The sequence below is a fragment of the Ostrea edulis genome, chromosome 4 (assembly GCF_947568905.1).
Source record: "Ostrea edulis chromosome 4, xbOstEdul1.1, whole genome shotgun sequence".
NCBI lineage: Eukaryota > Metazoa > Mollusca > Bivalvia > Ostreida > Ostreidae > Ostrea > Ostrea edulis.
In genome coordinates, this window is record NC_079167.1 from 21,800,674 (window position 1) to 21,828,662 (window position 27,989).

The 27,989-nt window shown below is 35.2% G+C and overlaps 1 protein-coding gene across 1 annotated transcript; it reads right to left on the bottom strand.

Moving 5' to 3' along the window:
- On the bottom strand, positions 1–27,969 carry LOC125668119 (uncharacterized). The gene is made up of 6 exons (XM_048901910.2): positions 26,830–27,969; positions 25,490–25,602; positions 5,835–5,995; positions 2,154–2,414; positions 1,239–1,412; positions 1–993 (listed from the first exon to the last, which is right to left on the bottom strand). Exons 3-6 carry the CDS (start codon positions 5,887–5,889, stop codon positions 755–757), a joined length of 729 nt encoding a protein of 242 aa, XP_048757867.2. The 5' UTR covers positions 5,890–5,995; positions 25,490–25,602; positions 26,830–27,969; the 3' UTR covers positions 1–754.
- Positions 27,970–27,989: the final 20 nt, after the last annotated feature.

The following is a 27,989-nucleotide window of genomic DNA, read 5'->3' on the forward strand; positions in this document are numbered from 1 at the left end:
AAAGATAATGTTATCGTTTATTATACAGGAAAAACTGCATGCAAGCCAACATCACCAGATTGTAAAACATATCCATACATGTGTATGTACTCTGCGTAACAACATTGATTCAACTCTAGGGAGATATATTGTCAACTACACATAGCATATTGAAGGAGAACAAATTCAAATCTTTGTTTTATTTTAGTTATGTGTTTTCGGAATTAAATTCTATTCAATTCCTACTCTAGATGTAATTATTGCTTGCTATAAAGCCATTTAAGAAATAAATTTCACTTTGCAAATACACTCCGATATGAACTGCTATGCTTCATGCCAGCATACTTCATGAAGCACGTTGGCGCTTCCCGAAAAGCATGCTAGCGTGAAGCGTTGCCGTTCATGCCATCAGGGTTTTCAGAAATGAAAATTTCATATATTTATATTTTACTTTCATTTGTGTTGGAACTCCCAGTAATCAAAATAAACGAAATATATTTAACAAGATTCATACAGATTATTCACAACTGCTTCGCATTCATGAGGAAATTGTGATCATTACAATTGGTAAAGATATAGAAGGCGAAACACGAGAAATGTAAATATTTAAAAAATATAACAGATTGTAATAATTTTCATTACTGTCAAATTGGTAACCTCATTAATTGAATATTTCAATTTTGTATTCAACAAATATATGTCTTGATATACAAGATATTTTCCGTAAGGTATTGGACAAGATGCTGAGTAGCTGTTGCCATGGATCCCGACAACATTAAGGCTTCTGACAAATAAAGAAGTAGTCGCTATTTCCGCACTCATAGTGAATAAACCGTCCATTGGGGTCAAATGTCACGATATGTATACAGTTTTGTGTTGTGTCATTTCGTGGATATCCAGAAAACCAAAAATTAGACGGAACAACACTACCATCTTTGTACCGGAAGTCCATTTCCTGAATTTCGTCACTTCCGTCAATCAAGAAGGAGGGTACAAATCCTGACGGATGACTGGCTGAAATTTGAAAACCACACTAGAATATTGTAATCAAAGGCAGGAGGCATTGTCTGGTACTCAACTTTTTCTATGTAGATATAAATTTGCAGTGATCGAGAAACAAAGGATGATGTTAGAATACATACTCATAATATATTTAATGTACATAATGTACTTTATTTCCTAAACAGACGTAATTCATAACAAAAGTAACTTTAATTTTTCTTATATGATTATCAAAATTATATTAAATTTTATCATACTAAAGTGTGGGTGTGACATCACAGCAGTCATTTTGGCCTCTGTATCTATGGTAACAAGCGAGCCACCGTGTGTTGCACAGATCTCTTGTGCCGTCGTTTTGTTCCCCTTCACGTCCGACACCCAGAAACACAGATTGGCTGAACGCTTAAACACAAAGGGGGCGCCACACTCCGCTAAGAAGAAAAGGGGTATATATTTTTATAGGCATGTCATAGGTAGGAGTGTTAACGGTCAATGTCATCGTAAGATTGCTCAACAAAAATTTATTAGCCTGACATTTCTTTGATATGACTTGTCAGTAAATGTGAAGAAAAAAACTGAATTTGATTTTTAAAAAATTAAAGTACTTTGTAAAGAAAATCGACTAATATGCAATTAGATCAAAATATTGCACAAAGTAACTTTATAAAAATAAGCTTAACTATGACGTGTACAACAATTTCTACGATAATCTTGTGATTTATATGCGAAATGTATATTCAATGAAAGGTGAAGATAACGAACAATGATCAATCTCATAACTCCTATCTGCAATACAAAATAGAGAGTTGGGTAAACACGGACAATTGGATATACCAGAGGTGGGGTCTAAATAAATATGAATATAAATCAAACTTTATCGAATATAAATAAAAAAAACTTTTGCATCTCTTTTTCTCTCACAAGATTATCGAATATAAATTTAAATGTTCTTATATTAGTAACAAGATTATCGAATAGAAATCAAGATTTTCTCATATAAATCAAGATTTGTATAATATTCAACGTTTTACACGCTACACTTATCTTCGCCTTTCACTTAACAGTAGTTTATTTAAAGCTGATTTTTTTCCTGTAGATAATGAAAGAGACACTACGTGCTATGAAATTGAAATAAATCTAAATTCGATGTATTGAATAATATATGTACATACGTGGGGTTTGGAAGCCATAAGCAAAGAATCCCGAGGAACTCCGAACAGTCATCGAGTCCAGTTCTTGGTCTTGTGCTACACAGGTGGCGTTTGTTTCCTTGTAGAAATGCGACAAGCACCGTAAATCCGCAGTACATTCTAATGCACACTGCATCCTGCTGACTGACGTCCGCATCCATAAATAGGTGTCGTCCTTGACTTTGTCCTTGAGATTTACATCGGTGACCCACAGCCCCTCGATGCCTCCAGGAGGAACTGCACCTACAAAAATAGAATCATCTCATTACTGCGCAGTTGTATCTGGGCAATCCAATGGTTTGTTTTCTCATCACGTGCTCCCCTAAAATCTCCAAGGATAATTTTTCGAACGTAATTACACTGTGATATTTTAAAACTCGCTTGTTATTTTTGCAGTGGTGTATCATATGATGGCCGATATGTGCCATTTTAAATTTCGTCGTATTTTCGTTACTCACAATCTAGCGACCAATTTTGTCCTTTTTTCGCTTGGTGTTTTGTCTATGGAGCGCAAAATTAACATAAACTTGAATAATTGAAGACATATTCAATTATTTGAAAATATCATCCATTTATTTGATGCACGCAATAATTCAACTAAAAATCTCTTCCATTCTGAATTATTGTGCGCATTAATTGAATTGTTGATAGCATTTATTATTCTGCTGAATTGATAAGCACTATAAATGAATTGTTGACGTTCTTTAAAAGAAATAAGTTATCAAACTCAACAGAAAAGATGCTGAGGGCAAAATCATAATTTTGTTCCGAAGTGTACTGTCTTTTCCAGGCTCACCGGATAAAGATGATATTTTATTTCATAATTGTGTATTTTACATCTGATATATGCTGTCATATTGTATGTTCAGCGCATCATATGTATCTATATACATGTAGCATATCTTATCTGATGCACATATATCATATTTGTCCACAGCTTTGTCAGTATATATTATATTGCATTTTTAATTAAATGGCCATGACAATATCGCCAAACAAATACAATTTTATTTTTTATCCCAAATAATTAGGTCAGAATTTTGTATCAATTTTGTCTGTTGTCTGTTTACTCTGTAATTTGCTGATTATTTAGAACTTGGGTCCTAAAATAATTAAAGATATCATCAAATCATTTATACCGAGCTCCAAATAAAATTTTGCAAGCAATAATTACACCACATTAAAATTAGTTTCCTCCTGTTGTCTTTTCGTTATTTTAGGGCGAAAAGTCGCTAATCATCGTCTTGTCGTCGTTTCGTTTTGTCGATTTTTCGCCTCGAAAAGATGAAAAAACGCCAAGCAAAACGACGACAAAATTGGTTGCTAAAATGCGGGTTTTCTGTATCGTCTTTTCGCATGTATTTTGTCGTCTTTTCGTTTTGTCGTCTTTTCGTCTTTTCGGGGGCGAAAAGGCGCTAAATATCGTTTTGTCATTTTTTCGCTTCGAAATAATTAAAGAAACGACGACAAATTGTAAAATGGCACAAATCAGCCACCATAATACTACGTTGTTATTAATGTCCATGAACTGCCTTCTTTGAATATGTAGATATTTTATTTGACGTTGGGAAAAATGTCACCGAGGTGTAGTGACTTTAATGCTTAGCTAAAGTATTTTTAATGGTCAACCAAAATTTGAATATCAGTTGTTGAGTTACAAGTGAGATACAGCACTCACAATTCTCTGTTATGTAAACAAGACTCGTACTCATGTTTTTGTTTACATATAGATTACTTAATAGAAAATAGCATGTTCAAAACAAAATAAGATGTACCAAACACTAGAAACTATTTAAATGTGTTCAGAATTAACTTGTAAATTAAAAAAAAAAAATGCTTTAAGCGAAACTTTTACAAGCAGATTTAACCTATGTTAACAAAAACATGGCACGAGCCTGATATTAAAATTTCTAAGTATTCTAAAGATTAAAAATGGAATTTTTTTTTTTTTTAATTTTCAGCTCAAATCGTGTCCATGCCCTTTTAAAATCAATGCATATGACATGCGAGCATTTCAAAACATTCGTTTCCACTTTCGAATTATTCTTTGAACCGAATGCTTCCTTGAAATTACCTAGGCAGCTTTCTTGAACGTTATTGGCTAGATTGACATCGTGACGTCAACATTGTTGTTTATAATGATGTCAGCGCAATTGTTATATTGGAATTAAAACACATGTACTATGTACACCAGCTAAGCCTAACGACACACCATCTGTCATATGTATGTTTGTTCTTTCTAAAACTTAGCAACTGTAAGAGATAGGACTTTGATATTTAACACGTGTATTCCATGTATGAATATCAATATAGCACGTGTATTTCATGTGTGAATGTCAATATTAATATAGCACGTGTATTCCATGTGTGAATGTCAATATTAATATAGCACGTGTATTTCATGTGTGAATGTCAATATTCATATAGCACGTGTATTTCATGTGTGAATGTCAATATTCATATAGCACGTGTATTCCATGTGTGAATGTCAATATTAATATAGACCGTGTATTTCATATGTGAATATCAATATACGTGTAAATGTAGTATAAATGGTTGAAATACATTAAAGTAGACAAATTAATTAATCAACATAAACGTTCAAAGTGATTTTATATTTGAAATTGACATCATTCCATAGAATATGATTACATTTAAACATTGACAATACCTAGTTTCTAAATATTGTTTCCTTACATAGTGAATAATATTATGGTGTATAGTTAAATTCAGCTTCAATGTGTACGCCATTACAGAGACTTCACAAAATTCACACGGAATAATACCAGACCAACCCTCAATATCTGCGGGGAAGCAAGAATTTGTAAAATGAAATTTCAGGAACATTTTCCTAAATTTTATTGGTAAAATATTTATAAATCAATAGAATTCAAAGTGTGGTTGTACATATGACCTTCGGATAAGTTACCGACATCACTGGTTCTTTAACTGTATAAACTGGTTCTTTAATTGTATAAACTTGTGCTTTGACTGTAGATTTTGGTTCTTTAACTGTATATAAACTGGTTCTTTAACTGTATAAACTGGTTCTTTAACGGTATAAGTTAACTTAGACTGGTTCTTTAACTGTACATACTGGTTCTTTAACTATGTAATCTAGTTCTTGAATTTTATAAACCTATCCTTTAACAATATAAACTGACCCTTTAACTGTAGCATCTGGTTCTTTAACAATATAAACTGGTTCTTTCACTGAATAAACTGGTCTTTAACTGAAAACGTGATACTGGCATTACAACCTTTTCAAACAAGTGAAGTTAGCATTCATCTGGTTCATTCAACAGAAACCACGATCGCACAATCCCCGGCATTATATACAAAGACATTGTCATCAACAGGAATTAACCAGCAAGTTTTTGAAAATTTTATAGAAATATTGCTAGATATACATGTATATTGTCTAATCCTGTTGGATTTTAACTTCAATAGTTTTGGGAAAAGACTTTTAAAAAATGATAAAATTTCATTTTAATGAACATTTGAGGTGTATACAATAAAGCATCAAACATCGCAGCAAGAATACAACTAGGTGATTTCCCTTAATTATATTTACTTATGTATTTCATACTTACATAAAATATGAAAAATGATATAGTTGATATTATATTTGTTATATTCTATTTACGTGAAAGGAAAACTTACCGATTACAATGTGGATAAATTCCAAAGAGAGGAGCAAAACAATGAGGTCATCCATGGTCCACTTGATGAGAAAGTTCTTGTGTCCTAGGACTATTATTACATCAGACTTTTCAGTCACAAGAGAAGTGTCCAGGTCCCCACAAAATACTCACACTCAATGCCTGCAATCAAGACCTCATCGCCATATTATACCACCATGATCGATAAGAGGTAAAAAGTTGTTTCTCTAGCACTTCAAACGGTTACAATTATCTTAGAGGACTGAAATTCTTGGGTTCTTTTCATAATCTAGGTAATGCCAATAGGATAATGGTGTGAATATTTTTGCAGATATATTTAACACATAATTTGGATAATTTCACTGCCGCGGTCTGGGTCGGCTTCTGTGGAACTATTTAACAGTAAAAGGACAGAACAGTAGGACGGTGGTAATCTCACTGCAGGCTAACGGCTACTCGGAAATTGGTAATTACAGATAAAAAGATAGAGCGCAACCGATCAACCCCGATAATGCTTAATTTTCAATAAGCGCCTTGACAATGTTAAATTCGGGATTCTTCTATTCTTCTTTGTCAGAAAAAAAGCTCAGTTCCTAAGCGGCAAACGGTTATTTACATCATCATTTCCTTTAATGTAGTAACGTTAACCTTCCCTCTGACATTTTAGTTCGGACGTTGCATAGCTTTTAATTTTTGCCTAATTACGCTATCCAATGACTTCAATCTATTTAACGATTAGAGAAAAATTGACGCATGGCTTGCCTGATTTATTGGACGTCAAAATTGTCATCATCTCCAGTTCAAAGAGCAGGGCACGCACTCCTTTTATCGAAAACCTCATTACTTTCGGTGAATTACCGAATATTATTGCAAGTTAATTTTCATCCGAATCGTCTTATCTTAAGTCAATAATTTGATATAAAACAGTTTAAAGGATGCTCCTTAACATTCTAGAAAAAACAATTGTCCGTTGTCCTGTGAATGCTTGACGAAACAGTACAGTCCATTTCAGACTCCAGCACTCACAGGAATCATCCATCCCTTTCCTAAAGATAGTGTTGAAGACCATTACACTCTTTATGACCTTAAGTTTTACAAATTTGTTTGTGTTTGCAAAAGATGTCATGGATCAATGAATTCCTTTACACACTGTCAGACTTTATCATTCTATAACCAACACATTATTGTAGGAAAAAAATTCGATTTGAATCTATCAATTAACGATTAAAGCAAGCAACATGTAAGACATTGAAACGGTTTTCACAGATGTTAAGATCAATTCTATGTAAAAAATCTAAGAAATCAGATAGGGTCTGGCCACTCAATGGCACAGATTTCTTTGATTTTCACAGTATTAACTTTACCTGCACCATCTAACATAATTTCAACCCCACCACCAAATTTCTACCATCCGTTGCCATGGAAACCGACAGCAGTCTATGAGGGCTAATTGAACTGCAAAATTCAGCCCGTTTTGCCCATGTTTTGTCCTTGTGGTATATAAAAAATTAAAAAAGACAACTAATTTTCTCCATAAATCTCGATTCCCCATAAAATTCCCTCCTTATTTATGATATCTATATCCACCTATGGTAAAGAGTGTGTTACTGACCGCTGTACCAATGTATTATAATTTGGCACTTTGCCAAAAAGTGATTTTTTGTTGGATTTCATTGATGAATTTAGATAATTTGGAAAATACATACAGCATAATCAACTGTCATCAAAGGATGTCCATATCAAAGCCTCTTAATATATATATAAAGATTAATGGTGAAACGTAGTGCAATTGATCTGTAGTAGCATGAAAACTGTAGATTTGGGCATTTTGCCAAAAAGGGATTTTTTGTTAGATTTCGTTGATGAATTTAGATAATTTGGAAAATACATACAGCATAATCAACTGTCATCAAAGGATGTCCATATCAAAGACTCTTAATGTATATAAAAAGATTAATGGTGAAACATAGTGCAATAGATCTATTTGTAGCACGAAAACTGTAGATTTGGGCATTTTGCCAAAAAGGGATTTTTTGTTGGATTTCGTTGATGAATTTAGATAATTTGGAAAATACATACAGCATAATCAACTGTCATCAAAGGATGTCCATATCAAAGACTCTTAATGTATATAAAAAGATTAATGGTGAAACGTAGTGCAATAAATCTATTGTAGCACGAAAACTGTAGATTTGGGCATTTTGCCAAAAAGGGATTTTTTGTTGGATTTCGTTGATGAATTTAGATAATTTGAAAAATACATACAGCATAATCAACTGTCATCAAAGGATGTCCATATCAAAGACTCTTAATGTATATAAAAAGATTAATGGTGAAACGTAGTGCAATAAATCTATTGTAGCACGAAAACTGTAGATTTGGGCATTTTGCCAAAATGGGATTTTTTGTTGGATTTCGTTGATGAATTTAGATAATTTGGAAAATACATACAGCATAATCAACTGTCATCAAAGGATGTCCATATCAAAGACTCTTAATGTATATAAAAAGATTAATGGTGAAACGTAGTACAATTGGCCTATTGTAGTACGAAAACTGTAGATTTGGGCATTTTGCCAAAAATTCATACTAATGACAAATAACACAACCTACACCATTTTCAGTTAAAATGAACAATATGAGCAATTGATATTTCAAAAATAAACATGGAGAAGTTTAACATATTAATAAAAATTAGTTAGAGTGATTAAAAAAATCCATGTAAACATAAACTGTAATCCAGTAGTAACCCCAACCCCCCCCCCCCCCCCTTCCCAAACACCAAGTAGATTTTGCAATCATTTCCATAAACGAGCTATATTACATGTACTGTATTGACATGTAAACTATTATCAATAACTATATAAAAAAAGTCTTCTCAAGATATTGGGTAGATACCAATAAATTGTTCATTGTACTGCCTTGTATTTGCTGACCTTTGACCCAGTGTTTATTGGTGAAAGTGAGAACCCAGATACAATGTACCTGGGAAGAGACCACCGACCTTCCGAAAGTATACTGGGAAACTTTCTCACTTACCGGCGCGAGCGGGATTCGAACTCGCGCCGACAGAGGCCGTGTGATTTTGAACGCTATGCTCCAACCACTCGGCCACGGAGGCCCCTGCCATTTTTTATCTTTTGACCTGAAAATCAATGGGGGTCATATACTACCAGTGATCACTATCAATCAAAGGGTTATGAAGAAACTGGTCAGACATCAATTGTACAGAGTATTGTATTGCACCTGGTGACCTTTGGACCAGAAAATCAATAGGTGTAATTTTCTACTGCAGAAACTGCATGAAACTTTAAAATTTATTGAAGTTTGTTCAGTGTTACTGTAATCTATGTTGACATACCAGTAATTAGTAAATTTATAATATCAACACAGAACAACTCATTTTTGCAAAGTTGTTTATTCAACAAACATGGATCACAATGTTATCCAAACAACACAATCATCTTTTTTAAAAAATCATTATAATAGTGATTTTCCTTCAACTGTTCAGTAGTGAATCCTTATTCAGTAGGCTCACATAAGACACTTGCAGGTTAATTTTGCAATGTTTTAGTTACATTAGTCTTCTGACACCAAAACTTGATCTTAACTAAGGCATGGTGTGTCCTTAGAAGAATAGACTACCAGTTTAGTGAATCAGGATGGACTTGTGTCGTGAGGTGTGTTCATTGACTGTAAAACTCGCAGTTTTTTCCCCATTCTCTAGAGCTCTCCTTTGTCTTCTATATAATATAAGAGTCATGGAATGCATCTTCTGCTCTTCAAGTTCTAAAAAAAATGTGTTGAACAAATATTGAAAAGTTCATCTTATTTTTCACATTTTCATACAGTACACACCTAATTCAATTTGATTAAACTTTTACATGTACAAGATCATTCATGATGCTAGAATAGTAATTTTACCACTTAATTAATTACTTAATTGATAGATTATCATCCCCACCCGCCCCTAAAAATCATCTGTGAAATAAGCATAGATTTATATATCTGGCATTAAATTATGCACTTCTGTTGACAAAAACTCGTTTGTCATCAATATATTTCTCAGAAAATAAAAATTAACAAATAAAATCCTCCCACCTGCCCCATACTTTTTGACGACCCTGGATGATAATCTTACTAATTAAGTTGAATTGGCCTAAAGGATGTTCTGTTTTGATACAGTTTGTATACATGTGTTTATGCTGTATTGAAGAACTATTAATAGTGTTAATACTCATAAATTAACAAGAGGTCCATAGACCTTATTGGTTACCTGAGTATTAATTAAATTTCAAAAAATTCAAAGTATCACTATAGCTCTAAGGGCTATGAAATCCATGTTATACACTATATGACTCTTTTGGACCCACATTCACAACCCTGTGTTTTCGAAATTCGCAATTTTGATACCCCTTTCTGCTTATTCAGCTTTATTTAAGGTAGTTCCACCCTCCTGTGACGTCATAAGATTTTGCGAAGTCAATGATTTAATAAGATTTATGCATAACATGAACATAAATTGTGTTCGAGTCTTTTTCAATAGTTATTGTAAAAAATCTTGTATAACAATAAAATATTTCAAACGTATATGAATAATCAATGAGCTACATTTTTCACAATGCTATATGAGTTATTTCCCCCTCATTACAGGGAGCGCGCAGTACATTGCTGGCCTCATTTGATGGTGTCAAGTAAGGCATAAATAGAAAATTTGCAATTTCTGATTCCAATAAATTGCCAGTTAAGGAATTTTTCTAAGAATTAAGTGTAATGACTTGAAAACAGTATAACTGAACAAAATGTCTTAGTCACTGATTACATGTATGTGGCCCTTGTGTGTTTTTCTTGCAAGCAATGTATGGTCATGATGTAATAAAGTATGTAAATATTAACTAAGTCCTCAATTTCTTTAGATCAGAATCATGATGTCCTTAGTATATCAGCAATTCTTCATTATTAATTTCTATCAATATTTTCGACAACCAAACACAAAAAAACATGCAATAAGATATGCCTAAAAACACATGTACAACCAACGCATACATGTACATTATCAATTTATCGTTTCACAATGAACAAAACTACTTGTCGCTAAATGTACACCAGATGCCAATAAACAAAGCATGTTAATTATCTCGAATTGGCATCTCTAGTGTAAAATTTTTGTTAAAATATTTGTTTTGCATGTGATTCAATGTTTTGAAAGTTAAATTTTGTGTACATCAACTTTCAGCTCTTCTTGCACTTAAATTACTCAAATGAGCACAAAAACAATCAGCAGGCGCATAACAACATTTGAACAATGGATCTGCCCCCTTTTATTATTACAAAGTTAGTTACATATAGTTCTATAGATAGGCTGTTCCCCCCATCTTTTTTTTTTTTTTTTTTTTTTTTTAAAAGCATTGTCATGAATGTTAAAAGAATAGAACTGAAAGATCAACCCTTGCCACCTTCCTTCTTCAGCTTTGGATTTTAAAAAAAATTTACTTGTCAAGAATTTTCAGGCAATATTATGAAGTCCCCCCCCCCCCTGTATATGTTGTTTATGTTTCTCAACTGAGAGCATGTTCTGTGTGTGATCAATTTTCAAACCGAAGCAGCTACTGAGAAATAAGCTGATATGTTACAGGCATTTCATCAATCTCAATGAAAGTCAGCATTTTGCAAAGTCTATGGGCGTTATAATGATCTAATTTACAAATACAACCGATCATTAGACCGAATGCTAACTGACGTGTTTCATGCCAATTGGTAGGTCGTAGTGATTTTTTACTACGAATCACTCTGCTTTTTGATCCAGATATAGGGATCACGACAGATGTGGAAATCAACAGAGGATGCTTATTTCTCCTAGACATCTGATTCCATCTCTAGTATGCCCAGGGGTCTGTGCTTGCCCTACTATTAATTTTATATTCTGTATAGGATTTATGAGATTAATCAATGTTTGTTATTTAAAAAGTCTGTAACTCAAGTGAATATTCGATGATAAATGAAAAACATACAAGGTAATATGATACTGAAATATTGTGTAAATGTCACTCATAACTATGACACTGTCCGTCTTAGATTTCCTAGGGCCATCAATTGAGCGGACCAAGGGCAGATAACTTTATCACAATATTAGTAATTGGATCCCAATCCCGAACTTTAAAAACTGGGGGTCGGAGATCGAAAATAAGGAAGGGAAAAAAATCCGGAACAACACAATAATCATTTTCTTCTTTTACACCTTAGGTGAAGTGCCACAAATTTTGACCTATATACATGTATGGCGCTTTTAGCAGCGAGGGTTCTTATCATGCGAACGCTTACCGTCACAAGGGACCTTTGCTTTCAAGATAGTTTTAAAAAAAAAAAAAAATATACAGACTATCTGATAATATTTCGTATATATATTTGTCACAAAGATGAAAGTGAATCTCTTGATTATAAATTGTTAGTTCCAGGAGTTAAACTATTTGAACTGGAAATATAAAGGGGTAAATAAATAACTTGCTACTAAAATATTGGTAGAAGAAGTGTAATTATTCCTTTGATACGGGGTACAATGCAATCATACCACTTGAAAATAGTACCCGCGGTGATTTAGAGCTTATGATTTTGAAGCAATGCGTCTCAAAGTGTGAAGAAATGCGTTACCCTGAGGGGGAACACCAACAAGGACTTCATTTTTTGAATTTCGACCCAACATTACCCCTTCAGAAATAGTCCTCCCAGGGTCACCAGAAGCCATCATCATTAGAGACGGAGGAAATGAAAACCGTCAGACAGACAGAAGAGGTCACTAAGATCGGCCATTAAAGAGAAACAGCTGGACGACAAATAGAAAGTGAGAATTATCAATATCGAGGAATTTGTCCAAGGTTCTTCTCGTTCTCGTCCACCCGAGGGAACGAAGTCGGGGACAGAAGCGGAGGAGTAAGAATGGAATGTTGTTGCCTGACATCTGTTTAGGCATATTTGTAGGTAAATTATTGTCTTGTGCAAATCTAACACCAAAGAAGCTGGAATCTACCTGCATAACAAGTATTTACCTCAGGGTCAAGCACAGGACACCCACATAAACTTAATAAACAGGTTAAGTATGACGTCTCTGACTGCAGGGTAATTTACCTTTCGAATTGATTAGATCCAGAAGAAAAATGTACTCCTTCATTTTGAGCTATATATCATAAAATAAGGCTGTTTCTGGTGTATTTTTTCATTTGAGTCACTGGACAGTGATTACGATAATGATGATTTACATTGCTTTAACCTCAAACTGTAAGATCTAAATAGTCTTATTTACATTTAGACCAAAGTGTGTCCTAATGATCTGGAACATGAAGCCGATGACACTCATCAAATTTCCAGTGCTCTTAAAGATACACGGGTCTTGTGAACTTAAACATTTATTGTGAATTTAGAACATTTCAATTGTAAATTTATAACATTTCTTTAAAACCTTTTATTACCTTTTTTGTGGAGATCCGGGTTAGAATAGGTCCCCAGTACCTCTTGCTTGTCGTAAGAGGCGATTAAATGGGGCGGTCCTTCGGATGAGACCGCAAAAACCGAGGTCCCGTGCCACATTAGGTGTGGCACGATAAAGATCCCTCCCTGTTCATAGGCCGCAAGCGTCAAGCAAAGGTCTAAATTTTTCAGCTCGTCACCGGCAATGGTGACTTCTCCATATGACTGAAAAATTCTCGAGCGTCCCGCTATTAAACAACCTTTTATTGTGAATTTAGAACATTTCATTGTGGATTTAGAACCTTTTATTGTAAATTTAGAACCTTTATTGTGAATTTAGAACCTTTTATTGTGAATTTAGAACGTTTTATTGTAAATTTAGAACCATTATTGTGAATTTAGAACCTTTCATTGTGAATTTAGAGCCTTTATTGTGAATTTAGAACCTTTCATTGTGAATTTAGAACCTTTCATTGTGAATTTAGAACCTTTATTGTGAATTTAGAACCTTAGAACCTTTATTGTGAATTTAGAACCTTTTATTGTGAATTTAGAACCTTTATTGTGAACCCACGTACATCCGACGGTTGAGCAACTGTACTCTGGATCAGGGTAACTGAGAATTATTTGAAATAACATTATAGAAGTGACATATTGTCACATTTTCATGTCCCCTGAAGCAAACTTGACGTTCTTTTAAGTTTGTATTTAATTTTTATTTTCATTGAAAAGAATTTTAAAAAGAATTGGTACATTTCTATGTTTAATTTGGAACCTTATTACGAAAACACGGAGAACAGAACTTTCTTGTACATTCCTAGTGATAATTTGCGCACCTGTTGTTGTCACACCTGAATAAAGAAGCTATGATCATAAGGAATTTTTTTTTAAAATTCAAAACATAGGATAGACAAAGTCCACATAGCTTACCTGGATGCCACCGATATGTTGGACTTTCACTCATTAGAAAAATATTCAGTAAAATGTTATGACGTAAGCTGTACTAGACGCGTGATCCTTAGATCTTAGTACAGGAGCGGCCTACAACAAGTTTGGAATTGCAGTCCAAAAAAATCTCACCAGGACAGCTAAACCGACAGCATAACATAAACCCTCTTCGATTTTGTTCAGGTGAGTAAAAATAAATTTTTTAACGGTTTATCTAACGAAACGACTTGTCTTAGTTAGACACCAACGGCTCCGTACTTCAAAATATACAATCAAGTAACTGCTGCGGACACCCTCTCATCGACCAACACCACAACAAAAAATATATTATTTGAGAGTAATGATTATTATCAGGAAAACCAGTGGTCCTTTAATGGGTCGATTATCGCCCTTGCACTGGTACCCATGTTATTCAGAGGTCTGACATCAGAGAATTTGATTTAATGACTTTCCGATATTTTATTTCAGGAAAACATCCATTATGAACATGTTAACACGGAGGATGAGATACTGGAATCGTTTAGCGAACTTCTAATACATCCGAAAGATTTCAAGTCTTGGACATACCAAGTTCTGTTCAGCTTACCTGTATTTCACGTACAGCATCTTCTTTTAGTAGATCGCTGTAATAGACTGTTAATTTGGAAATAAATGGCAGATTTTAATAGAAAATGTCATTGACATGATTATCTTGTCACATTATTGGGCGTTTCGAATCATTATCACAGCTGTGGTCTTGTTCTTTGGTAGCGTGAAGGTGATGAAGGTTTTAAAACTGTCCTACACACTCCATGTTTAAGATACCATGCTGAAATCGACAATTCCTTGATTACAAAAATCGACGTGTTCTTCAGCTGATTTAGTCCTGATGCATTTAACTTCCTCCAGAGACAAAGCAGTACCTGATATACAATATATATCACAGTTTTTCCTCCTAACCTAAGATCTACAAATATATACCTGCAATATTATTGGTAAAGAATATTCAATTTTATCCAAAAGGATAATAAATAATGAAAAGAGGACAGGCTTATTCAAAAATCTTTTGAAGTGAATTCGGAACTGTGATATTTAAAGCTGATGAGAAGTTTTAAAAAATTATTGATCCGTTGGTGTTTATAAAATGTCGAAAATATGAAATGTGAACGAAAACGAAGACGATGACAATTAAGAAATAAGATATCATTTTTGAATGTTGTTGGGATATGACATGAATTTGGTCGTTATAGTAGATTTGATCACGTACCAACTTCATGTCATATCCCAAATAACATTTAAAAATGATATTTTATTTCTTATATTTATATTTTCTATTTTGATTTGTGTTCTTACCGAGCTGACCAAAATAACGATCGTAGAACACAAAATATAGTTCGTTAGAGTTTTATCGAATAAAAAATTAGGAACAATATAAAAGAGAATATAAGATCGATATTTAACTGAAAATGTTTTTAAAAAAAGACGAAACGTGTAAAATAAAGATAATTTAGAGTGTAAAGTTAACTGAAATGATTTGGTCGCGATCAGCGATGGAGAAACTGGTGTCGTTCTAGCTTACTAAGTTGAAAACGCTTGTTGATCACAGATTTCGACAGAAATTCAAAGGATCTGAGAGAATTGATGGTGGATATGATGGGTCAAGTTAACGTTAACCTCTTAGTCGGGTTTTTGGAAAGAAACAACGGTATGTTCATCGTTAGGACTCGCGGTAAACGTAGCCATGCAGGAGACGATTCAAGACAGTAGGACAGATTTAGACAAAGTGCAGGTAGGTTGCGTCTTTTATTTACCTTCAGTGTGTGTAAAAGAAAATAAGAACGAACTGACGGAGTTTTTCTTCACTTGAGAAATTTCTGTTGTAGGATTTTAATGAAGGATCGCACCGGTACCCTGACATGAACATCTAAATTTTTTGAGCCTCGAAACCAGCCTTGCTTATGATCATGCCGAGTCATAGCCGTGATGGAAGTTGCCAGGAAACAACAGGTTAACTTATCATCATAAAGTAAATAGGCTTATAACTCTGTCTACATGTCTTCGCTTCCAATATCATAGAACTTTATAAAATCGCCATGCAGAAGTTGAAGACGGTATTTAAAACTGTATAAAATGAAACAACAGGATGATATGTTTAATGTTTCTCTTTTATAAATTGATGAAATTCTTGTTTGTTTACAAAATAAAACCTGTATAAATATCCTGCTGCGTTTGTTTCTGTTATGATATCATTGCAGTGGCGGATCCAGGTTTTAAGAAGGGGGGTGGGGGTGAAAGTCAAGTATTAGCCAAAATACTCAGCCATTTGGGTGCCAATCTGGAATTTTACTCTCACTATTTCTATTATTTAAATTTGTGGCGAGAGTGGGGGGTCTAAATCCCCCACTGCATTGCATAAGCAAGAACCCAGGTGAAAATACAGGAACTGACTTTTGAAGCGGTGATTGTATTCATACGCAAGAACAAACTGATCACGTGACCAAATTCATGTCATACGAAATTGAACATCGATTTCATTAGTACTGTCATATAAGGAAGTGCATTGGTAAATGTAAATATCAAAAGATGACCGACAGATTTGATCTAAGGAGTAGAAATACAGTGAAAATAAAACTTACATTCCTTATGCGCTCAGATTTCTACAAAATGCGCGTGCAATTCCGCTGGTTTTCTTTATCTCCCACTCATAGAAATGTTACTTACATCATGATAATGAAAGTGTCATCACCTTATATTTACATTTCCAGTATTTTTGCATTTGATATCAGACTAAGCATTTCCTCATGAATGCACTGCAGTTGCAAAACAAAAGTGCGCGTATGAATACAGGTAAATATAATATTCTATATTAACGTCTGGTAATTCTGGTAATTCTGACAGAAATGAAAGTAGAATGTAAATATGAGGAAGAAAAAATTAATTTTTGAAAATACATGAAGGTATGAACTGTGACGCCTCACGTCGACACATCTTTTTATGACGCGCTAACACTCTTGTCTTATCAAAAATGAAATCTATTTCTTATAAATCAGTTTGATCAGAGGCAGCAATTTTACCCGAGCTGGATTTATCCAATACGACAACAGACATCCAAACTTCCAACCGCTATTGGGGCCTGGTCCAAGTTAAAGCCTTCAAAACATGAGGACGTTTGCGTAATTTAACAAATAACATCCCTCAATATGAAAACATATTTAATATCAAGAAGAAATATATATATTTGGCTTGCGAAAAAGAATATGGGGTTGGTGGATTACGAATTGTTTTTTTAAATGGAAAGCATCAGGCCATAGTCAGAAAGGAGTATAGAGAAAAAGACATGGAAATGGAAAGAAGTATGCCTAACGACAAACGCCAACTCATTAACGAGTCAGCAGAATAAGTGGTGGAAGCTGCAAATACGGGGCAAAGGAATCATGTATATGACATCCCCAAACATATGTGCAATGAACCAACAAGCAACACGCAAGTAGTGAAGAATAAGAGAAGTGTTGAGGAAAGATTAAGACACCACAAAGCGATGGAAAGAAAACTTTGAAGAAATTTTGAACCGAGAATACCCTTCAATAACTGCAGATGTTGCAATAATGCATGAAGAGCTTAAAACACCGACACAGATGAAAGGTGAAGATAACGAACAAGTGATCAATCTCATAACTCCTATAAGCAATACAAAATAGAGAGTTGCGTAAACACTAAACACGGACCCCTGGATATACCTGAGGTAGGATCAGGTGCCTAAGAGGAGTAAGCATCCCCTTTCGACCGATCATAGCCGCCGTGAGCCCTACATCTTCATCAGGTAAATGGAGTTATCCGTAGTCAAAATCAGTGTGCCAAAAAGCAAGAAGATCTTATCAGCAAAGAAGAGATTAATAGGACACTCATAGAACTTAAGAATGGAAAGGCACCTGGAATAGACAAGATCCCAGCAGAACTACTGAAAACTGACACCAACATGTCTGTAGATATCCTGCATGAATTATACATAACAATATAGGAAAAAGAGGAGGTTCCAAAAGACTGGAAGAAATGCATTATCATCCATATTGTCAAACACATGAGATCTAACATCATGTGGAAATTAGAGAGGGATAACACTGTTAACATCAGCATCCAAAGTCTTGGGGAGAACTAATTATAAGAAGTTGACAACATCTGAAGAGAAGAACAAGCTGGATTTAGAGCAGGCAGAAGTACCACTGAACAAATGTTCAGACAACGTAACATAGTAGAGCCATAGAATGGAACAGCAACCTATATCTTTGCTTCATTGACTTTGAGCATTTTAATCGTTTGACCGTGTGCACATAGACATGTTATGGAAGATAATGGAGAGCTACGGTATTCCACCGAAACTAGTAGGAATTATAAAAGTAATGTGCCATAAAAGCGAGTGTGCTGGCCAAACTGGAAGTGGTCTTACAGATAGGTCCCAGGTGAATTCAGGAGTGAAACAAGGATGTAAATGTCAGGATTCCTCTTCCTCCTCATCATAGAATGGATCATGAACAAGTCAACATTAGGAAACAACATAAGCATCAGATGGTAATTTACCAGCAAATGAGAAGACCTCGACTTTGCAGATGACACAACACTCCTATCTAGCACCAAACAAAGTAAGGTGGACACAGTCAACAAAACAGCAAAAAGCACTGGCCTCAACATTAACAACAGCAAAACACCAGTCATGCGAATTAACCCAGCATCGAATGACTCCTAATACTAGAGGGCAAAGACCTTGAAGAGGTAGACAGTTTTGTTTACTTGGAATTAACAATCAGTAAAAGTGGAAGTGCTGAAGAAGACATGAAAAGGAGAATAGGACTGGTGAAGATAGCATTCAACAAACTAAAGAAAATATAGAAAGGAGAATAGGACTGGTGAAGATAGCATTCAACAAACTAAGGAAGATATAGAAAGGAGAATAGGACTGGTGAAGATAGCATTTAACAAACTAAGGAAGACATGAAAAGGAGAATAGGACTGGTGAATATAACATTCAACAAACTAAAGAAGGTATAGAAAGACAGTCACCTTGGGAGAAATACAATTCTATTTTAGGTCCAACGTAATATCAGCCCTCTTAATGGATCAGAAACATGGAAAGTCACAAAAAGACTTGATGTATTCCTCCACACGTTTAAGAATTTTTAAGATCTTTTGGCCAAACAGGATAAACAAAATAAATTTACGCGAGAGAGTTGGAAAATTGAGAAAATCAGTACTCTAGTTAGACAGAAAAGGTGGATTTGGATTGATCATGTCCTGCGACGAGACAACAACAATAATAGCAGAATAGCCTTCACTTGGACTCTGGAGGGAAAGAGAAAGTGGGTAAGGCCGAGGGAAACCTGGGGAAAGGACTGTTGAGAGAGAGAGAGAGAGAGAGAGAGAGAGAGAGAGACAGACAGACAGAGAGAGAGAGAGAGAGAGAGAGAGAGACAGACAGACAGACAGAGAGAGAGAGAGAGAGAGAGAGAGAGAGAGAGAGAGAGAGACAGACAGAGAGAGAGAGAGAGAGAGAGAGAGAGACAGACAGACAGAGAGAGAGAGAGAGAGAGAGAGAGAGAGAGAGAGAGAGAGAGAGACAGACAGACAGAGAGAGAGAGAGAGAGAGAGAGAGAGAGAGAGAGAGAGAGAGAGAGACAGACAGACAGAGAGAGAGAGAGAGAGAGAGAGAGAGAGAGAGAGAGAGACAGACAGACAGAGAGAGAGAGAGAGAGAGAGAGAGAGAGAGAGAGAGACAGACAGACAGAGAGAGATTGATATTACTACATTACTGTGCTATGCCCAAGCCTCTCTCAGTATGTCTCACACTGAAGACATTGTGTGAAGAACGCATGCTTTAAGAGTAATGTGTTGGCATCATAAAACTGTACAAAATAAGAAATATTCCATAAAGGTCTACACTCAGGAGGTACCACGTGAAGAAATGCTCGTAAAATATTCACACTTCTGTGTGTTGCAATGTTGATGTTGGCTATTTCGCATGTTTACCTTTGACTGTAATACTGAGTTCGTATTTTTCATTAGTAGGTATCCTAGTGTTATATTTAGCCTTGTTGCATATTACTTTGAAGTGAATGGAAGCCCGTTGCCGTTATTACTACGGTTTTTTTTACCGTTCATGGAAGTTTGTTAGTGTCATAACTTTAGATTTTCTCATTATTTCAGCACTTATTTATTTGTCGTAATTCTGGTCATTTATCTTGGGTACATTTTACACTTCCTTCTGGTTATACTCATTCGTTTTTATTGGAAAACAACTATTCTATACTCTATTATCAACTTGTAAACTTTACAGGTCTTTTCATTTCAAACAAGGTATGATCAGTTTTTAAATCGAGGCTGGCTACAGACAAACAAGTTGATTTTACAGGGTTTTCAGCACTTCGCAAATTCTATGGTCGTTATAACGATCTAGTTTACCAATACAACCTATCACTGAGTAAAATGCTAGGTGTCTGCTTGGCGTGATTCCTACAGATTGTTAGTGCGTTCTTGGTACATAGATTTTGACTACGGATTACTCCGTTTACCTGATCACGACATAGGGCTCACGGCGGGTGTGACCGGTCGACAGGGGTGATTACTCCTCTTAGGCACCTGATCTCACGTCTGGTAAATCCAGGGATACGTATTTGCCAAACTCTCTATTTTGTATTCCTAATAGGAGTTATGAGATTGATCATTGTTCATTATTATCATCGAAGAATATCTGGGAATCACAACCGAACCGGGTACAACACGGGAAGATGTGTTCCATAATGTATGTAGTATAGTAAGTTCTTCTGATCGCAAGTACTATTGACAGTGGGTTATTTTAATAAAAACGACAGAACGTGTACTTTGGGAGAAGCAAGACTTATTTCAGTCCTAGCATATACTTCTTCCCGGTACACATGCATTACATTAAAATATTAAAATTCATTTCTCCAGGGATAACAAAAGTACTCAAAATCTAAGTCTTATTCAGATTGGTCCATTAAGAAAAACAGAGGAAAAAACAAATACGAGAGAAAAATGGCCTCCAAGGTCTTCGTTGACCCGGGGAGACAACCGGGTACAGAGCGGAGGTGTCGACTGGAAGTTACTGACAGAATGATTCAAATCACTGTCTTGTCGACAATAAAACAAATGTTCTGTGTAACAGGTAGTCACTTGGGGCGCTGAGATATATTTAAAGTCTCTGACTGCGAGGTAACTTTGCGGAGAAATAAATGGTTCAACTAAGCATCAATTCTGAAGACCACTGGACACACGTACTTTTGAGGTGAAAATGTGACATGTTTGATTTGCACAGGATTTGTACGTTTAGACGCTAAGCAATTACGGAAAGGAAAACTAAAAGAGACTCGGATCGTTTTGTTATTAATGAAAAGTATGATAAATCCGGAAAAAAGCAAAGATCAAGGACAACGTACCTAACGAACTTATTATTTCCCCTGGATACTTAAGAAATGAATTTTATTCTTGAAAATGCATGAGGGTATGAACTGTGACATTTCGTGCGCTTCGCAATGCATGCCGACGTGAAACGTTGATTCCCAGGCGTTAAATTGCACGTGTTTTATTTATCAAGATTCATACGTACATTCAATTGTTTATATGGAGCGCCATATTAGTAAAATTCAAATAACTGAAGTTATCTTTAATTATTTGAAGATATATTTCATTCATTTGATGCGCGCAACAACCCAATTAAAAATTTCTTCAAATAAAACGATATCTTCAATTCTGAATTATTGTGCGCATTAATTGAATTGTTAATATCATTAATCATTCTGCTGAATTGATGCGCACTATAATTCAATTGTTGTTCTCTTGAAAGAAATCTACAATTGAATTGATGCGCGCTATAATAATTTGAGTTCATATTGATTTGGCGCTCCATAGGTTTACAACTGCAGCGCGTTCATGAGGAAATGGCTGATATAACAATCTGTAACAATATCAAATGCAAACACTTTGGAATTGTAAATCTAGCAGTCATGCTTCGTATTTTGTCCAGATGTTGAAAAAAAACCCACTTACACATTATCAGAGTTCTATGCATGTTTTTTTTTCAAATGCGAGCAATGAACTTTTGGATTGGGTGGTTTAGATCTATTTCACCTCCTTTAGCGGATGACGTGAATGCATTCCATTAAATTTCTGAAAGATTTCATTACTAGAGGGGAATTCGTTATAAGTACGCGTGTTTTAAATCCCTTTAACTGTACTTTGACTCAATAGATGATAGTCAAATCAAATCGATGTTCTTTAAAGAAACTAAATGACACAATACCCTGTGCTCTCAAATGAAAAATCAATATCATTTTAAAAATTCGAACTCCCTACTTATTTTCTAAATCGATATTTCATAACCGCACTACGGAACTGAATCGAGAGATGTTATAAAATAACTTTGTTTATTTTATGGTTGGATAATTCCGAACTTCCTGATTGACAGAGATTCAACAAAACAGAACAGGTGTACATACAATCATTGACAGTCCGGAGGTCAATACGACGCTTTAGCTGAGAAGTCAATATTTACAGAGTCCGGAGGTCAATACGACGCTTTAGCTGAGAAGTCAATATTTACAGAGTCCGGAGGTCAATACGACGCTTTAGCTGAGAAGTCAATATTTACAGCGTCCGAAGGTCAATACGACGCTTTAGCTGAGAAGTCAATATTTACAGAGTCCGGAGGTCAATACGACGCTTTAGCTGAGAAGTCAATATTTACAGAGTCTGGAGGTCAATACGGCGCTTTAGCTGAGAAGTCAATATTTACAGCGTCCGAAGGTCAATACGACGCTTTAGCTGAGAAGTCAATATTTACAGCGTCCGGAGGTCAATACGACGCTTTAGCTGAGAAGTCAATATTTACAGAGTCCGGAGGTCAATACGACGCTTTAGCTGAGAAGTCAATATTTACAGAGTCTGGAGGTCAATACGGCGCTTTAGCTGAGAAGTCAATATTTACAGAGTCCGGAGGTCAATACGACGCTTTAGCTGAGAAGTCAATATTTACAGCGTCCGGAGGTCAATACGACGCTTTAGCTGAGAAGTCAATGTTTACAGAGTCCGAAGGTCAATACGAAGCTTTAGCTGAGAAGTCAATGTTTACAGAGTCCGAAGGTCAATACGAAGCTTTAGCTGAGAAGTACAATATTTACAGCATCTGGAGGGCAAAACGACTCTTTAACTGAGAAGTTCAATATTTACAGAGTGCGGAGATCAATACGACTCTTTAGCTGAGAAGTCAATATTTACTGAGTCCGGAGAGCGAGGTGAATGTTGTGCTTTAAGGTTGATCAATCCTCATGTGATGTCATAGGCGTTAGCAAAAATCTTAATAAATCAAACTTTGCGCATGACAGAAATACATCTTTCTTAGGAATTTTATTCACTGGATATAATAAAATATCTGGTAAACTATAAATACTGAAAAAGTTTATATTTCCCATAGATAATCAATTAATTATTATTTTTAAAATGTTGTCAAGGGCAATAACTCCTCTGCTGGAATTTCCTCTACTGGATGTCTATTATACATTGGTTTCCCTAATATCCACAATCAATCTATACATATTTATGAATTAGCCATTTTTTTAAAGAGACACTACAGCTCATTTTGCGGAAAAATCATGAAATGACAATTTTCCTAGCGCTTTCTCAATTTTTGTTGCATTGTTGAAAGTATGAACTTTGCGAAAATAACACTTATCTAAAGTTAAAAATTATCGTTTTAACGTAAAAATTAATACTTTTTGATGGCCTATGCAAAAAATATCGAGTCTCCTCCTTTCAGTCTTCAGACGCATGCGCATAGACTGTAAACAGTGTAGCATGTCGTCCAGTGAGAGAAAGTGTAGTTGATAGATCTAGAATTTTGACAGATTCTGTGAGAAAAGAGGTGAAAATAGAATGAGATAAAACTCATACGTGAAATAAAATTTACCTTGGTATCAGTTTGACCGTTGGAAAACAAAGAGCTCGGAGAAACCCATGTAACTCAGTGGCGGATCTAGGATTTCCGAAGGGGGTGTGAAAGTCAAAGATTAGCCACAGTAATCGGCCATTCTGGTGCAAAATTTGGATTTTCATTCACAATCTGTGGCGTAAAAAGGGAGGGGGGATCCTGTCCCCCCCCCCCCCCTCCCCCCTAAATCTGCCATTGAGACTAGCTGCGAAGACACTACTTTTAAAAGCAAGTGCTATTTTTATCTGAACACGACACGTGTTAGTTGTAAAAACATCGGTCAATGGGAACATGGAAGGATTTCTGTTGAAATAATGATTTATATAATTACTTATTTTAAGGAGCAGGGAATACTCTTATACTTGAAAGGTGAGTGTGGACCCCCTTGAAGGGAAATTTAAATAATTTCCTACACAACACCTTTGCTGTCATTCAAAACCACGTGATGTAAATAAGCATTCAAAAGTCCGAGTCAGAATGAAGAAACCTTTGAATTCCGAACGATCTTCAAAGCGCAGTTGAGGGAAAATTGATGCATCCCAATTGTTCAAAATTGTCAGTATCGATATGAATTTTATCATTTTATCAATACATGTTTTAAAAAACACTTTATTAAAATGTGGAAAATGAGCTGTAGTGTCTCTTTAAAAACTGTTGATATTTAAATTTTGTCATTTCAACAAGTTTTTATCTATTTTTATTATTCTGTTTAACGAAAATGTGTGATTTTCTTATATTGATGTGTGCTTCTGTTTTTGTATGTCTGACATCGTTAAAAAGGTCGCAACATATACATTTTCTTTGGTTATTAATTAAATTAAACTATATTGAGTGGAAATTAATTAGGTTTTTCCACTTTTAACCATTAATATTGATAAGTCACATGAGGATGGAGCTACCTTAAGGGCAGCTTAAACATATATAGTGATGATAAAGGAATTACCAATAATTGTTTCATTATGATTCAATGATTTTTTTTTTTAAAACATTGAAAATGGTTACTAAAGCCCAGGAAACGATACCTGGCCTGGATTTCGGGGGGGGGGGGGGCTTAAATCGAAACTTGGACTGAAATCTGAGTCAAGTCTGAGATTTTATTCACATTTGACCGCTCATATAATAGAAAAAACTTAAGTTTGAAATATCTTTAAGATACGGCCATTTTTGTATACAGTGCAAGACCCGGCCAAAAGTTATTAGAGACGTGTGTTTTTGTTTATTTTATGGCTAAATGATATACAACATTGAAACTGTCAGCCAGAACATGTAGAACTTACCAAACAATGCCTGATCGATTATCTGTAGATTGGGTTCGATGGTACTTTAATCAGCGGTTGATACCCAGGTTCGTGATTAAAGTCACCCTTTCTTTACAGTTGTAGTGCAGTACCTAGTAGAATAGTGAGTAAGCGAGTTTTTTGAACGACCAATATTTCTAACAGAACGTGTTATCCACGAGATAAGAGTGTCTTGTAATTTTCATCAATCACATTAAAAAGTCACATGTAGAGATTTTTTATATTATTTTCAAACAACATCAAAGTGATGCGTACACACTTATGGTAGTTGCCGTAACTCTTATGAGTTTGAACCACGGCTACAACAGACACGAGACGTCAAGCGCTCGAGAACCCATCCACTCCCTCCAAAGTATATATATAATCACTATCGATCAAGTACCATTTATACTGCTTACTCAGAAATGAAAGTGTCTAGCCAATGTACTCTTTTAATGTCGCTTTGAATGTACATTTGAAAAAGTTGATTTGTTCAACAACAACAAAATAGAAAAATAGATAAATAAATCGTGAAATCGATGTCGGTACGACAAAAATTTATGGGAACCACCCCCTGACTTGAATTTAAATTTTTATCCGACATCGATCTCACCCCTTAAAGATGTGAAAGCAGCGGTGAATCGGTTGATAAAGGTCCTAACACGCTTCCGGAGCGAAGGGAGCACTAACATTTTCCTTTCACTCATCATCAAAAAATCGAATTCGTGATCAAAAAATAAACTATTGATATTACATAATTGAAAGTTTCATACAGAAAAAAAACAAAAAACAATTCTGAAGGAAGAATATCAGAATTGTAATATTACACATTTAATTTCTGATACATGTAAATAATATCGACTGAACTTTTTCTTTTACTGCAGAAAATATTTGATATCAAAATATCTTGAAGTCAAAGATTTCGATATTTCATATCAGGAAAAATATGCTGATAAACGAGAGAGAGAGAGAGAGAGAGAGAGAGAGAGAGAGAGAGAGAGAGAGAGAGAGAGAGAAACCATACCAGATCTACTTATACTTTGGTTTTTCTTTTCTTACATTTTTTCTTCTCTCATTACATCTTTAACAAGCCGAGCACGGTGAAATCATTGTTCAACATCAGAGGAGAGCTTTCTAGAAATCAGTGTTTCTTTATCAAGAAAACCTGTCGTCCTTTAATGGGTCGATTCTTCTCGGCACCCGTGTTTACGGTGTCCTTTGACATTTGAGAATTTGATTTAATGGCTTTCCGATATTTTATTTCAGGAAAACATCCATTATAAACATATTAACACGGGGACCAGATACCAGCCTGTAAATCATTCAGAAATTTTCAATACCTCCGAAAGACTCCAAACCTCTAACGAACACAGCAGGAATCTCGGGCCAGTCTTTGTTGCATGGATAAAGTTTAAATCTAAAAAAAAAATTTAATTTCTCACTAGATCTGGTAAATCTTGAAGACTGTTTATATCGGAATAAATGTCAGCTTTTTACGGATGATGTCGCCGACACATCAAATTAACTTGTCAAATATTTGATAATTCAACTCATTATCATGGCTGCAATGTGTTGCAACTTTTTAGGTGATGAAAAAGCATTTTTAAATCATAAAAAAAAAATCCGTCTTTTTTTCCCATGCATATGCGAATTTCAAACTATGACGGAAATAATTCTTGTCCTTGTTTCCTTATTGTATACCTTTACACAGATTCAATAGATATTCTAGAATTATTGATCACTGGCTATATCATAAGAGTACACAGTAGTCTGTAGTAGACCCGCCCGACCCTTACTACGTATATACAAAGCTCAACCATAACGGAGATTTCACAACACCCATATGTATCTTATTGGATGGTGGGGTGACGAGAGAGTTATGTATCTTATTGGATGGTGGGGTGACGAGAGAGTTATGTATCTTATTGGATGGTGGGGTGACGAGAGAGTTATGTATCTTATTGGATGGTGGGGTGACGAGAGAGTTATGTATCTTATTGGATGGTGGGGTGACGAGAGAGTTATGTATCTTATTGGATGGTGGGGTGACGAGAGAGTTATGTATCTTATTGGATGGTGGGGTGACGAGAGAGTTATGTATCTTATTGGATGGTGGGGTGACGAGAGAGTTATGGATAAGTGGATGAAAAAGTGGTGGATGGTGGGGTGACGAGAGAGTTATGGATAAGTGGATGGAGGGGTCATGAGATAGTGGTAGATTGGGGGGGTGGGGGGGGGGGGTGGATTAGGGGTGATGAGGGAGTGGTGGATCAATGAAAGAGGAGTCATTATTAAGCTGTTCTCAAACTATCTCAAGAGTTTAAATCAATAGACTGGATCAAATGAGCAGTCTTTATTAAATCATTCTCAAACTATATATGTTTAATTCAAGTCTGGATCTAATGAGCAGTCATTATTAAACTGTTCTCAAACTATATCCGGAGTTTCATTCAATAGTCTGGATCTTATGAGCAGTCATCTCTAACTATATCTGGAGTTT